The sequence below is a fragment of the Scyliorhinus torazame genome, chromosome 3, assembly GCF_047496885.1.
Source record: "Scyliorhinus torazame isolate Kashiwa2021f chromosome 3, sScyTor2.1, whole genome shotgun sequence".
Lineage (NCBI taxonomy): Eukaryota > Metazoa > Chordata > Chondrichthyes > Carcharhiniformes > Scyliorhinidae > Scyliorhinus > Scyliorhinus torazame.
In genome coordinates, this window is record NC_092709.1 from 341,728,843 (window position 1) to 341,743,175 (window position 14,333).

The 14,333-nt window shown below is 49.3% G+C and overlaps 1 protein-coding gene across 4 annotated transcripts in view; it reads right to left on the reverse strand.

Annotated features, from left to right (window-relative positions):
* LOC140409317 (protein O-GlcNAcase) overlaps positions 1-14,333 on the reverse strand; it is a 145,577-nt gene that overhangs the window by 14,628 nt on the left and 116,616 nt on the right. For 2 of the 4 annotated variants that reach the window (XM_072497714.1, XM_072497715.1), the window contains 4 exons: positions 9,636-9,692; positions 5,816-5,901; positions 3,428-3,532; positions 1,810-1,901 (listed from right to left, as the gene is read on the reverse strand). In XM_072497714.1, coding sequence (XP_072353815.1) covers positions 1,810-1,901; positions 3,428-3,532; positions 5,816-5,901; positions 9,636-9,692 — 340 coding nt within the window. The other 2 variants (XM_072497717.1, XM_072497716.1) reach the window with 2 other exon arrangements.

Consider the following 14,333-nt stretch of genomic DNA (forward strand, 5'->3'; position numbering starts at 1 on the left):
TTACCGCCCAGGGCTTTCCTAACTCACTCCCTGCAGTATGGGAATTCCCGCTCAAAGTCCACGGACCTTTGGCTGGTCCGTCAAACTTTCCGTCCCGCCCGAGACAAATCCCGCTCTGGGCGGGTCTGGAAAATGCCGGAGCAGGTTTCAGATTGAGATGGCCTTTCCTCCGAAGTGCAGAAGGAGAGACAGGGAAGGGTGAGTAATCAATAGAAAGGGGGCAAGACGGACAAAAGCGAAGCCCTGTGATCGTGTGGAGGGCGGGAGAGATTGAATGACAAAAGATTTGATGATGTCACAGCTGAAGCGTATGTGGTAATGGGTACAGGAAAGACACAAAGGTCATGTTACATGGAAACCATCTGAATGCAACATGAGAGGATAAAGGAAGAAAGACAAGACTAACCCAGTCAAACAAAAATAAGTGAAGGGAAAAAAAAAAAGATCGAACAAGATGCACTAATTTAAAATTGTTGAACTCAATGTTGAGTCCAGAAAATGTAGTCCGGAGTTGAAGGTTCCTCAAGCTTGCGTTGAGCTTCACTGTTGTAAAGAAATTAATCCTTTCAAGATTGTCAACATGGCCTCCCTGTATCCTAGACTACTTCAGGAGCTCTGAGATGAGGGAGCGTCACTAATGTGGAGATACTAGAAAAACTGAGAAGTTTCACTCGGCACAATCCACTATCTCCAGTCCCAATTATTTGCCGAGTGGAATCTGCCCGGACCTGCGGAACCGTGTTTGGTGGATGTGGGGTGATGCACAATCAATACGCTGGAGTCCACGTGAAGTCATATCGATTCAGCTTTAATCAGATAGAACTGTACCCAGCAGCGAAGTTACAGAAGTGAAGGCTGCTGGGGACGGCACCGGTTCTTATACCCCGCCTCTCAGGGCGGGGCTATGTACATTGCCCAATGGTAGACCCCGCGGTCTAGCCAATGGTTATTCCTCTCTCTGGTACCGCAATACCTGGTATTACCACATGGGGTCTGGAGCAGGACGAGAGAACCTCGCCTGATCATGCCAGAGGCAGGACCCAATTGACACTGGCTGCTAGCCCAGCAGTGGCAAGCAGCTAATTATCAATTCAGTCCCCGATTGGGGCAGGTTAATGATGCTACCTCCACCCCGCTGAGGCTGAAGGTGGGCTGTTACTTGGGGGGGGAGGGGGGGGGAGGGGGGGAGGAGGGGATACCTCTTAACAGCTAGTAAGTTGGCTGCGAGGCCTCCTTTAAATCCTAACCCTACATCTCCCGTCCACACCCGACAGTCAAAGGACCCAGCTGCAGTCACACGTCATCCTCTGTCGGGATTCCTTCCCCATACTGATGGCCTGCCAGATGTGGCCACACATAAGAAATCTTCAAAGGGGGCCTCCCAACTTGAGGAGCCCTCCTGGTCACCCACCTACAATAGCAGTGCCCACCTTTCCTGACAAGAGTTATCGGCCACCCACAGCCACTTCAATTCACCCTCCTGTCAGCGGAGCCCACCCACCATCCTTAATTGGACGCTGCTCCCAGACCGGGCTTGTGCCATTGGACGGTTGGCAGGAAGGTGACAGAGGTGGGCGGGACTCAGACACTATCAGGGTCGGCACCTGGAAATGGTGCCTACTCCAGAGAATCTTTTAGAGTATTCCGCCCACTATCTCCACATTTGACATTGTTGGAAATTTGCACTGTTAACCAAGATCCATTGATATTTATTGATATTTTATTCTGAGTTCTTGAGTAGCAACCATCATTTTTTTTTAGACTCTTGTCATTCTGTACACAATTCCAGTCTCCATCTAGAATGATTACCTGTCTCCAATCAGATCAGTGTAAATATCTGCTGCATCTTTCTCCTGTGACTTGGCATTGTGGATATCTCTGCACACAGAGTACAAAGCTTTCTGTAATGAGAGAGCGGACATGCAGCATCCTCAATGATAAAGGTGCCTGTAGCATACAAAAACATGGCAGGTACTCTTAACAGCAGCATTATTAGACTAGGTTTGTTCAATCGAGGGAATCACGATGGCATTAGATGATTACTTGAATAGAAACAATGTTCAGGATTAGGAGGAAAAGGCAGGCACGGCACCAAGTCATAATGCTCGATTTCACACCCCGCCACGTACTGTACTTTCACAACCAAAACCTTCGCCCGAGGTAGGTTTAAAGGAGGCGCCTGTCAGAGAGTAAAAGGTAGACAAGCACAATGGTTAGAGGAGGGTACTCCAGAGCTTTGGGCCTAGGCACAGCCACCAATGAGTCATGAGGGAAATCTGGAATACGTAAAAGACCAAATTGGAAGAAGTATTCCATCAAACACTCCCAGGACAGGTACAGCTCAGGGTTAGATACAGAGTAAAGCTTCCTCTACACTGTCCCCACCAAACACTCCCAGGACAGGTACAGCACAGGGTTAGATACGGAGTAAAGCTCCCTCTACACTGTCCCCACCAAACACTCCCAGGACAGGTACAGCACAGGGTTAGATACAGAGTAAAGCTCCCTCTACACTGTCCCCACCAAACACTCCCAGGACAGGTACAGCACGGGGTTAGATGCAGAGTAAAGCTTCCTCTACACTGTCCCCACCAAACACTCCCAGGACAGGTACAGCACAGGGTTAGATACAGAGTAAAGCTCCCTCTACACTGTCCCCACCAAACACTCCCAGGACAGGTACAGCACGGGGTTAGATACATAGTAAAGCTCCCTCTACACTGTCCCCATCAAACACTCCCAGGACAGGTACAGCACAGGGTTAGATACAGAGTAAAGCTCCCTCCACACTGTCCCCACCAAACACTCCTAGGACAGGTACAGCATGGGGTTAGATACAGAGTAAAGCTCCCTCTACACTGTCCCCATCAAACACTCTCAGGGCAGGTACAGCTCAGGGTTAGATACAGAGTAAAGCTCCCTCTGCACTGTCCCCACCAAACACTCCCAGGACAGGTACAGCTCAGGGTTAGATACAGAGTAAAGCTTCCTCTACACTGTCCCCACCAAACATTCCCAGGACAGGTAGAGCACAGGGTTAGATACAGAGTAAAGCTCCCTCTACACTGTCCCCACCAAACACTCCCAGGACAGGTGCAGTAATGGGTTAGATACAGAGTAAAGCTCCCTCTACAGTGTCCCCATCAAACACTCCCAGGACAGGTACAGCACGGGGTTAGATACAGAGTAAAGCTCCCTCTTCACTGTCCCCATCAAACACTTTCAGGATGGGTACAGCACGGAGTTAGATACAGAGTAAAGCTCTCTCTATGTGGTCCTACCAAACACATCCAGCAGAGAGGGGAAAAGCTTTCATCTCACATGGGATGTCATTCAAAAGTTATTTATCAGAGATGAGGGGGTTGCCTTCACATCCACTGCCCAATTCAGTCCCCCAAAATACATTGTTATAAGCTATTGTGCCTACCTTGTCCTCCTGAACGAATGGCCGAATGGTGTAGGACTTCAGAGTGGGGAAGAGTGGAGGAGGCTGGTTAAATAGTTCACTGCTATTGGTGACTGGCAGCATCATCTGTAAACAAGAGGAGGGCAGCCATTGTCTCTGTGTCATTTCCTTTATAATATTCAGTGGACATTGAGTTAAACTGGGCACACCATATCATCCAGGAGCTCCACCCGACTGAAGGGTCAAGGACACCGACAAAAGGCAAAAGAACCCAGGACGCCATGAGGAGAAAGCTCTTTGTGCAGAGATTGATGAAGGTGCACAGCCTGAGAGTGCGGTGGATGCAGGATTTATTCAAGGCTTTCAAACGTGAATTGGATAATTACCCACAGGGGAATTATTTCCAGGGCTGTGGGGAAATGGCTGGGGAGTGGGATCAAAAAGAAACAGGAGCAGGAGGCGGCCATTGAGCCTCTCAACGCTGCTCCAACATTCAACAAGATCTGATTGTGGCGTTAACTGGACTTTCCTGTCCGTCCCTCCAGAAGCCACTCCACTGTCAATCAGAAATCTGTCCAGCTCGGCCATGAACATTTCCAATGGCCCAGCCTCCACTCCTCTCCATGGGGGGAGGGGAATTCCAAACATTAACAATCCTCTGAGAGGAAATTCCCCCTCATCTCCATCTTAAGTGGGAGATCCCTAGAGATGGAGCCCCACCCAATCAACCCCACCCAATCACAGGCGTGAGACAATCAGTTCAATCAACAACAACAACTTGGATTTACACAGCACCGATAATGTCATAAAAGCCCCCAAGCATCTTCACGGGGACGCTATCAAATAACAGGTAAACAAAAGCTTCGCCAAAGCTATTGGGCGGGATTCTCTGGCCTGCCCGCTGGCGGGATCTCCTGGCTCCCTCTGACGGCGACCTCCCGCTGCGGGGTTCCCCGGCGTCGGAGGGTGAGAACAACGGGAAACCCCGTTGAGAGCGGCGGGATCGGAAGATGCTGCCGCCGGCCAATGATGGGGCTGCCTCCGCTGTCGCAATGAGGCGGAATATCCCACCCATCGGTTTTAAAGAGCACCTTAAAGGAGGGGAGAGGTGTGGAGTGGCCACGCACAGATTTAGAGAGGTAGCCTGAGGGCTCAGAGCCTTGGCAGCTAAAGGCACAGCCACATAGTCGGTGTGCAGATGAACAAGAGACCAGGGGGCGAGATTCTCCCCTACCCGGCGTGGCGGGCGATTCCGGCGCCGAGGAGTGGCGTGAACCACTTCCGCGTCGGGCCGCCCGGAAGGTGCGGAATCCTCCGCACCTTCAGGGGCTAGGTCGGCGCTGGTGGGGTTGGCGCTGCGTCAACCGGCGCGGAAGGGGCTTGGCGCCGTGCCAACGAAGGGCCTCCGCCGGCCGCCGCGGGTTGGCGCATGCGTGGGAGCGCCAGTGTGTGCTGGTGTCATCCCAGCGCATGCACAGGGGGGTTTCATCTCCGCGCCGGCCATCGTGGGCTGTTAGACAGGCCGGCGCAGAGGAATAGAGTGCCCCCACGGCACAGGCCCACCCGCGGATTGGTGGGCTCCGATCGCAGGCCAGGCCACCATGGGGGCACCCCCCAGGGCCAGATCCCCGTGCGCCCCTCCGAGGAATCCTGGAGGCCGCCCGTGGAGCCAGGTCCCACCGGTAAGTACCTGTCGTGACATACGCCGGCGGGACTGGCTGAAAACAGGCAGCCACTCTGCCCATCGCCGGCCAGAGAATCGCCACGGGGGGCCGCTGCCAGCGGCTCTCGACCGGCACAGCGCGATTCCCACCCCCGCCAAATCCCCAGCGCCCGAGAATTCCAGCTGGCGGGGGCGGGATTCACGCCTCCCCCTGGCGATTCTCCGACCCGGCGGGGGATCGTAGAATCCCGCCACAGGATTGGAAGGGCGCAGACCTCTTTAAAAATTAATTACATGGGATGTGGAAATCAATGGCAGAGTCAACATGTGCTTCTCACTCCTAATTGCCCACAATTCCACAAGAATCAAGACCCATTTCCGTGGATCTGGGTTTACATGTAGGGCAGACCAGATAAGGATGGCAGATTTCCTTCGCGTTGAGGGCATTTGAACCAGATGGGTTCAATTGATTATAGTTTACTGAGGTGAGCAGTCAGTTCCAGATTGATTAATTGAATTTAAAGTCCACCACATGGGATTTGAACCTTTGTCCCCAGAGCCTGTGTCCCTGGGTTACTAGCCGAAGGATATCACCGCTGCACCACCGCCTATCCTCTTGGTAGGCTAGAGATGGGAAGGGAATGTGATCACTGAGGGATTTGAACACAAGGCGAAGAATTTTTAAATTAAAATTTCTGTCGCAGGGTTAAAATCTTGAGAAGGGGGGAGGCTGGTGATCAAATTACCTGGAATTCTCCTGCCAGGCCTCCCCTGTGGATCCAGGTCCCACCTGCTACTCCTGGGACAACTGGAGCGCTGCCAGTTCGGCACCCTGTGCGGGACACAACTTGAGAGTTTAATGAATCTTTGCCACACAACTCTATTTCTTTGTTAAAAAGAAAGACTTACAACTGACAAACTACTGGAAAAGCAAAATGCTGCAGGCGCTGCACATCTGAACTAGAAAGAGAAAGTTCCGGAAACACTCAGCAGGCCTGGCAGCATCTGTGGAGAGAGAAACAAGAGTTAACGTTTCAGGTCGATGGCCTTTCAACAGAACTGGAGGAAGTTAAAAACATGACATGGTTCAGACAGCTACAAGAGGAAGAGAAAGCGGGGGAGGGGCTGTGGTAAGAACAAAAGGGAAGGTCTGTAATCAGACGGAAGATAGGAGAGATTGATGAGAGAAAGGATGATGGTGAAGGGCAAAGATATTGGTGCAAAGAAGGAAATAAAAACTATAATAGCTCAGGAGGCCCGTGAAGGTGAATCTAAACGGCAGTTTATTTTAAGCCAAAAGAAAAGGCTGCAATGCGGCACACAGCACAAAGGCCCCAAACGGGACTTCCAATCATGCCGGTCCCAATCTGAGTTTTCACATGTACGTTGACAACACCCAGCTCTACCTCACCACCACCTCTCTCCATCCTTCCTACTGCTTATCCGATATCCAGTGCTGGATGAGCAGAAATTTCCTTCAACTAAATATTGAGAAGACTGAAGCCATTGTTTCCAACATTGCCACAAACATTGTAGCCCAGATACTGAATCCATCCCTCTCCCAGCAGCTGAACCAGACTGTTCGCAACTTTGATGCGATGTTTACATATGTTTAGAAACAGAAGTAGGCCATTCAGCCCCTCGAGCCCATTCTGCCATTCGGATAAGATCATGTGATTGTAACCTCAATCCCAAATTCCTACCTACCCCAATAACCTTTCAACTCCTTATTTATCAAGAATCTATCCACCTCCACCTTAAAAGTATTGAGTGGCCCCATTTCCAATGTCTGAGAACAAGATTCAGCACAGGAAGGGGGCTATTCAGCCCAGCTTGTCCATGCTGACCTAAAGACACCCAGTGGTCCTTTCTAATCCCACCTTCCGTCTTCTGAGGCAGAGAGTTCCAAAGTCGCACAGACCTCAGAGAAAAAATTCTCCTCATTTCTGTCCTAAAAGGGCGACCCCTAATTTTAAAGCAATGCCCCCTAGTTCTGGACTCACCCACAAGAGGAGACATCCTTTCCACGCCCCTTGTCAATGCCATCCAGGATGTGGGCAGGATTATCCGTTGTGAGTCCACTCCGCTACCGCTGCCAGTGAGGACGGAGAATTTGGCGCACAGCCAAATTTCCAGTCACTACAGCGAGAACGGAGAATCAAAGTCATTATATACTTCAATCAAGTCACCCCTCACGTTTCTAAATTCTAGTGGAAAGTAGCCCAGCCTTTTGTCATGTGAGATAAGAAATGGGTGTTTATAAACGGGTGTCTATATAAGTATCTCTAATGAGAGTACCTTTAAGAAATGGGTGTTTATAAATGGGTGTGTATATAAATATCTGTAGTGAGAGTACCTTTAAGAAATGGGTGTTTATTACTGCAGTGATGTCAGAGAGTGGGTGGGGCTGGGCTGTCTGTCAGCTTTTTACCTTTGTTTTAGGCTGTTTGCTGCAGGGTGTGTTTTAGATTCGTTTTCAGTGTTGGAGCTGAAGCCAGACAGGTGTACTGCTGTTCTCTTTGCCATCAAAAGACTATCTCTTGATCATTTGGTGAATTCAGAATTATAAATGTTCTCAGTAGTGAATGTAAACCTAATGTGCTTCTGTTGAAAGATGTTCACTGTATGTTTCAAAAAGGTTAACTTGAGTTCATAGAATAAACATTGTTTTGCTTTAAAAATTACTTTACCATTTCTGCTGTACCACACCTGTAGAGTGGGCCGTGTGCTCTCCATACCACAATCTCTTAAAAGTTGCGGGTCAGGTGAACTCAATGATACACTTTGGGGTTCCCTAAACCCTGGCCCATAACAAATTCCAATCTATATGAGCTTTGAATACAGGAATAGGGAGGAAATAGAGGGATACGGAGCGAGTACGAGCAGAAGGTTCTGTTTTTAGTTAGGACAGCATGGTCGGCACAGGCTTGGAGGGCCGAAGGGCCTGTTCCTGTGCTGTACTTTTCTTTGTTTTCTTTGTTCTATCCTCATAGACAACCCGCACATTCCTGATATCAATCTACTAAACCCTCTCTGAACTACATTCTTCCTTAAATAAGGACACCAAAACTGCACACTTGGGCCCTATTTGAGCTTCTAACCATATAGCCACACCTTACCTAATATGCACAGGTCCAGCTCCATAGTATCATCGGACTTTGCCGAGATCTTAGCTCATCTTCTGCTAAAACTCTCATCCGTGCCTTTGTGACCTCGCGACTTGCCTATTCCAACAAATTCCTGACCGGCCTTCCACATTCTACTCTTCATAAACTCATCCACTTTTCCGCTGCCTTAACTTGCACCCCGCTGCTCCAACTACCAATATTGACTCCAGATGTGGCAATGCTTCAGTTTAAAAATTCTCATCCTTGGCCACAGATTTCCAGCCCTTCTTGCGGCCGGATCTTCCAGTCCTGCTGATGTGAACAGAGATGTCAATGGCTCTGCTGGGCGGGGTGGAGGTGGGGGGGGGGGGGGGGGGGGGGGGGAGGGGGGGATACACCACATCAACCACTCCTTGTGTTAAAATCCCTCCGTGGTCTTGCCACCTCCATGTCTCTGTAAGGCCAGCCCCCGCATAATCTCCGAGATTGCTGCAATCCTCCAAATCTGGCCTCTTCAGCATCCCCCAATTTTGATTGCTCCACCATTGGCAGCTATGCCTTCATCTGCCTAGACCCCAATTTCCAGTGTTCCCTCTCTGAAACTCTCCACCTCTCATTCCCCTTTTAAAAGCTGCTCATTCGCACCAACCTCTTTGACCACGAGACCCACGGGGACGACCCGACAGATCCTGTGGAGTACGAGCCCCCCCCCATTGAGGGGCGGAGGCCCAACCGCGCGGGCTTGTTAAATCCCTGAGATAAAAGACGGCCCAGGAAGGAGCTGGCATCTCAGGATGGTCCCGCTAGGATTTGAACTATTGCTTTGTATATACTTTTCTTAACTGAGAGTTATATTTCCTAGCGTGAGTACAAAATAAACTATTTTTCACTCTCCTGTTCGGGACTCCTCAGTGTGGTGATATGCCTGTAAGCAATATCATAGATGCATGGGGTGTGACCTCCAACCAGTAGGTGGTGATGCAGACACACCATGCGGTCTCAAGACAGTGGGTCAGATGACTAGGGGCTCCAATATAAGGGGGGGGGGGGGGGGCACATCCGGCCATCAGCAGATGGTTGTCGGAGATGGTAGTAAGACATACAGGTGAACAGTCGTGCTAGGTGTGGTTCCAGAGGAGTACAAACTCCATAATAACGTCTTCAAGGTAGGCATTCCTGGCATTATCTCTTCCATGATAACTTGCCCTGTACCAGATCGCTATTTTAACGCGTGTGATTCAGTAAAGATCCTGGTTTGGACAAGTCAAGGTGATTGATGGATTCCTTTGCAAGACATAGAAGACCAAACACAACACTCATTGACAACAATAGATTGGGAACACCCTTGTGAAGTGCCTGACTGTGTTATAGGCGCTATAGAAATACGGGTTTTTGTTATTAATTCCATAATTTGATGGCCAGAACAAGAGTTATTGTGCTGTTAAAACTCGATACTCACAGTGGAAGCAGTTCATCCAAGAATTGAATGAGAAAGTGTTCCCCTCGATTCTGCCATCTAGACAAACAGAGTTAATTATTAACAAGTTCTTATTGCAGACATGCAAAATTAGATCATTTTATTTCCCAGAATGATTGTGAACCCAACAAAGGAATTTTTCTCACGATTGGAATTAAATAAAATAACATCTGTTGTTTCTGACATGCAGCCACAGAATGTTAATTGTGTCATTACGGTTAAGACATTGATTGATTCAGTATCTTTAGCATTTTTGAGAGACCCTTGGGTGCTGGTTAGGGAGGAGACAGGCATTTATAAACATTGCATTCTGTGAATAAATCTGGTATTAAGTAAAAGGCTAGAGTCGGGTTTCCGACTTCTAAACTGGCTACAAAATGAACCACAGTTGCACAGTGGTTAGCACAGTCGCTTCACAGCTCCAGGGTCCCAGGTTCGATTCCCGGCTTGGGTCACTGTCTGTGTGGAGTCTGCACGTTCTCCCCGTGTGTGCGAGGGTTTCTGCCGGGTGCACCGGTTTCCTCCCACAGTCCAAAGATGTGCAGGGTAGGTGGATTGACTAAGCTAAATTGACCCTAATGTCCAAAAAGGGTTAGGTGGGTTACAGGGATAGGGTGGAGGTTTGGGCTTAGGTAGGGTGCTCTTTCCAAGGGGCGATGCAGACACGATGGGCCGTATGGCCTCCTTCTGCACTGTAAATTCTATGATTCTATGAATTAACGCAACAGCTATGTTCAGGCCTGCAGTGCTGTCAATGCATGCAAGTCCCAAGCATTATCATTTTAAATACAAAACAAAGAACAAAGAACCAAGAAATGTACAGCACAAGAACAGGCCCTTCGGCCCTCCAAGCCCGTGCCGACCATGCTGCCCGACTAAACTACAATCTTCTACACTTCCTGGGTCCATATCCCTCTATTCCCGTCCTATTCATGTATTTGTCAAGATGCCCCTTAAATGTCACTATCGTCCCTACTTCCACCACCTCCTCCGGTAGCGAGTTCCAGGCACCCACTACCCTCTGCATAAAAAACTTGCCTCGTACATCTACTCTAAACCTTGCCCCTCTCACCTTAAACCTATGCCCCCTAGTAATTGACCCCTCTACTCTGGGGAAAAGCCTCTGACTATCCACTCTGTCTATGCCCCTCATAATTTTGTAGACCTCTATCAGGTCTCCCCTCAACCTCCTTCGTTCCAGTGAGAACAAACCGAGTTTATTCAACCACTCCTTAAAACATACTTAAAACATAGAGTCATACCCCACAGAAAGGGTCATACCCACACCTCAGGAAGGACATACTGGCACTGGAGCGGGTCCAGCGGAGATTCACACGGATGATCCCAGGAATGGTCGGCCTAACATACGATGAACGTCTGAGGATCCTGGGATTATATTCATTGGAGTTTAGGAGGTTGAGGGGAGATCTAATAAAAACTTACAAGATAATGAATGGCTTAGATAGGGTGGATGTAGGGAAGTTGTTTCCATTAGCAGGGGAGACTAGGACCCGGGGGCACAGCCTTAGAATAAAAGGGAGTCACTTTAGAACAGAGATGAGGAGAAATTTCTTCAGCCAGAGAGTGGTGGGTCTGTGGAATTCATTGCCACAGAGGGTGGTGGAGGCCGGGACGTTGAGTGTCTTTAAGACAGAAGTTGATAAATTCTTGATTTCTCGAGGAATTAAGGGCTATGGAGAGAGCGGGTAAATGGAGTTGAAATCAGCCATGATTGAATGGTGGAGTGGACTCGATGGGCCGAATGGCCTTACTTCCACTCCTATGACTTATGGTCTTATGGTCTTAAAGAGGCCATTTTTTTTTCATTCTTTCACGGGATGTGGACATCGGTGGCTGGGCCAGCATTTGTTGTCCACCCCTAATTGCCCTTTAAACTGAGTTGCTTGCTCGGCTATTTCAGAGGGCAGTTAAGGTCAACCACATTGCTGTGGGTCTGGAGTCACGTTGTAGCCACCTGGGTTTGCCAACTCCCGACGTAAAATGGAGAACAGCAAAGGCTGAAGGGAAATTCAGCCAACACAGGCAGAAACTAGCAGGTGCAAGTTTACTGTGTATTAAACTCTGCAAAAGCCCAGACAGCATCGATACAAGCAGCCATCTGCATAATAATGTAACAGCTATCTACATACTGATGAGCGATCCCCGAGAACAATTGCAACATTTGGGATAAACAAAGCCAAGCCAGACTCCTCGGCACCAGCAGGAGCCAACACAAAAGAGGTTAACGGACACCTCAAGACCGCCCATCGATCAGGGAACCGCTCCAGTATTTGGGAAATCGAACCAAGCGATTGGAACGAAGTCCAATCACTTGGAACCAGGTACAGGGTCCTCCCCGAAAGGCGGGAAGCCCCTGGGGACTATAAAGTTAAACCCCCAAATTCAAATCATCCTTCTTGACCGGGTCACTCAGCAACGCGAACCAACCCTTGACAGTGACCGGTGCAGCCAGCTAACGCCGAGATCCAGTAAGTCTTAAGTCAACGCTCGCTACGAGATAGGCGCTCCTAGCTACCAGTCCGTACCAACTTTGAATCCCGCAGACTCAGAACCCGAACGAAAGGCCATTTGTTCCCCTGATCTGGTGGGCCAGTCCGAAGCTAAGTAGAGGCCTGTTAGTTATAGAAGTAGCTTAGAAGTAGATTTTATGCACGAGTAGCGATTACTGTGTACAATAAATGTGCTTTGATTTGAATCTTACTAATTGGTGTATTGAGTTATTGATCATTACTTGAACTTGAACCTCGTGGCGGTATCATAAAGATACCTGGTGACTCGAGAGCAAGGGTTATAAAACAGAGCCAATTGAACCAACCAAAAGTTAGCAACATATTACTGGCGACATCTGACGGGACCTGAACTAGAAGTGGCTTAACCACTCCGGGAGAACCCAAAAATTTGAATTATAGATCCAATTGGGAACAGAAAACCACAAGTGTTCAAGCAATTCTGATCAATCCTCATAATTCGGAAGTGTGTGTATGCATGCATAACTAACAGGGCGATAAGGTAATACTGATAGATTTTTGTTGCAACAAAACTGTCAGGAGTTTGTATTCCAGAAAATAGTGAAAGCCGTACCCGTAATTACAGCACCGCCTCAGTCCCCTTGTTCCAAATTTAAAGAAGCATTCAGATAGGAAAGATGGCAATGCAGGCAATGCAACGCCTCATGAACCCAGAAGAATTTGCGGTCACAGCGGACCAGCAGCAGTAGAGTAGGACAATGTCCCGTATGGGAAGAAGAAATCAGGAAGTACCTCAAAGGGAAAGGATGGCCCCTTTGGGGCGAATTCCGTAACAACGAGGAAACAGGTCCCGGGAGTATAGGACATACTTGGTGGGAGAACCTGAGCGAGATTCACAAGAAGAGCTTAGGAAAAGCTCGCAAGCCGATGGCAATTGTGTCCTGCTTGGCACAATTGCGAGGCACAGAGGAGGTCGTTAGGATGCTCCGGAAAGAGGTAGAAGGCATACATCGAGCGAGCAAGGTCGATGTCAGTGAGGTAGAGAGAGAGAACGTAGAGCTAAGGAGGAAGTTGGCAGCAAAAGACGGAGAGGTGGATGATGCCAAGTGGGCACACCAGTCTTGGCTGGCGCACCTAAGGAGCTTCCAATCCCAGTATGAAAAGGCCTATCAGGACACGCAACGTGCTGTCCTGGTACGAGAAGAAACCGAGAAGCAGGTAGAGGCATTGCAGAGGCAGTGTAGTGACCTGAAGTCAGCATTAAGAGCACTCCATGCTGCTATCACGGAGCAAAGACAAGGCTCACTAGACCACGCAAAGTGCCGGAAGCAGATTGCAGAACTGCAATCTCTGCTTTCAGTTCAAAAAGGATTCCAGGAAACCTTTGGATCACAGCTAGATGAGGAAGACGGCCCTGATTGGGAAGAATTAAATGAGACAGCGCAGAGATATGTTCAGAGAACATGTGCGCAGGGAAAGCCACAGAAGAGAAACGCGCCCCAAGCCCCCACCGAGCAGATAGTTTAGGCTCCAATGAACCCAGTAACCACCCACCGCACAGCCACATCGGACGACACGGAATTTCAGTACACCACCCCCTTGACAGTAACCCAATTACGGGACGCGTGCGAGAAAATCATACCGTTCCTCCCCACCTCAGACCCCCACCACTTCTTTGCCAGAGTAAAGCAGCAGGCAACCATGTACGGCCTGGATGAGCGAGAGCACGTAGCTCACAGTTTTGAGTTTAGACCCTTCGGTCGTAGCAGCCCTTCCTGACCCACAGAATGTAGGAGGAGGCACCCTTGCAGAAATGCATACCGCGATCCTGGATGCGATCGGGTATAACAGGGGTGACCCCGTAGATGGCCTCAATAAATGCAGGCAAAAGAAAACCGAGCACCCCACAGCGTTTGCTGGACGCCTGTGGATCCACTTTGCAGCAGTTTTTGGATACTTAGACCGCGCCCATTTGTCCCCAGACAACATGGCCAAATGGACCCGCACCCTTATCTCCCATGCCACAGAAACAGGACAAAAAGCTTGCGCCAATTATGACCCCTCAGGGGAGGCTCATAATGAGAAATGGGTCGTAAAAGATTGTCCTGCGCCTGGGAGCAGTCTGTACAAAACAAACCCGCAGTTAAAAATCCCGAAGGAAAGCAGGCAGAAGCAGACATACAAGCAGTTA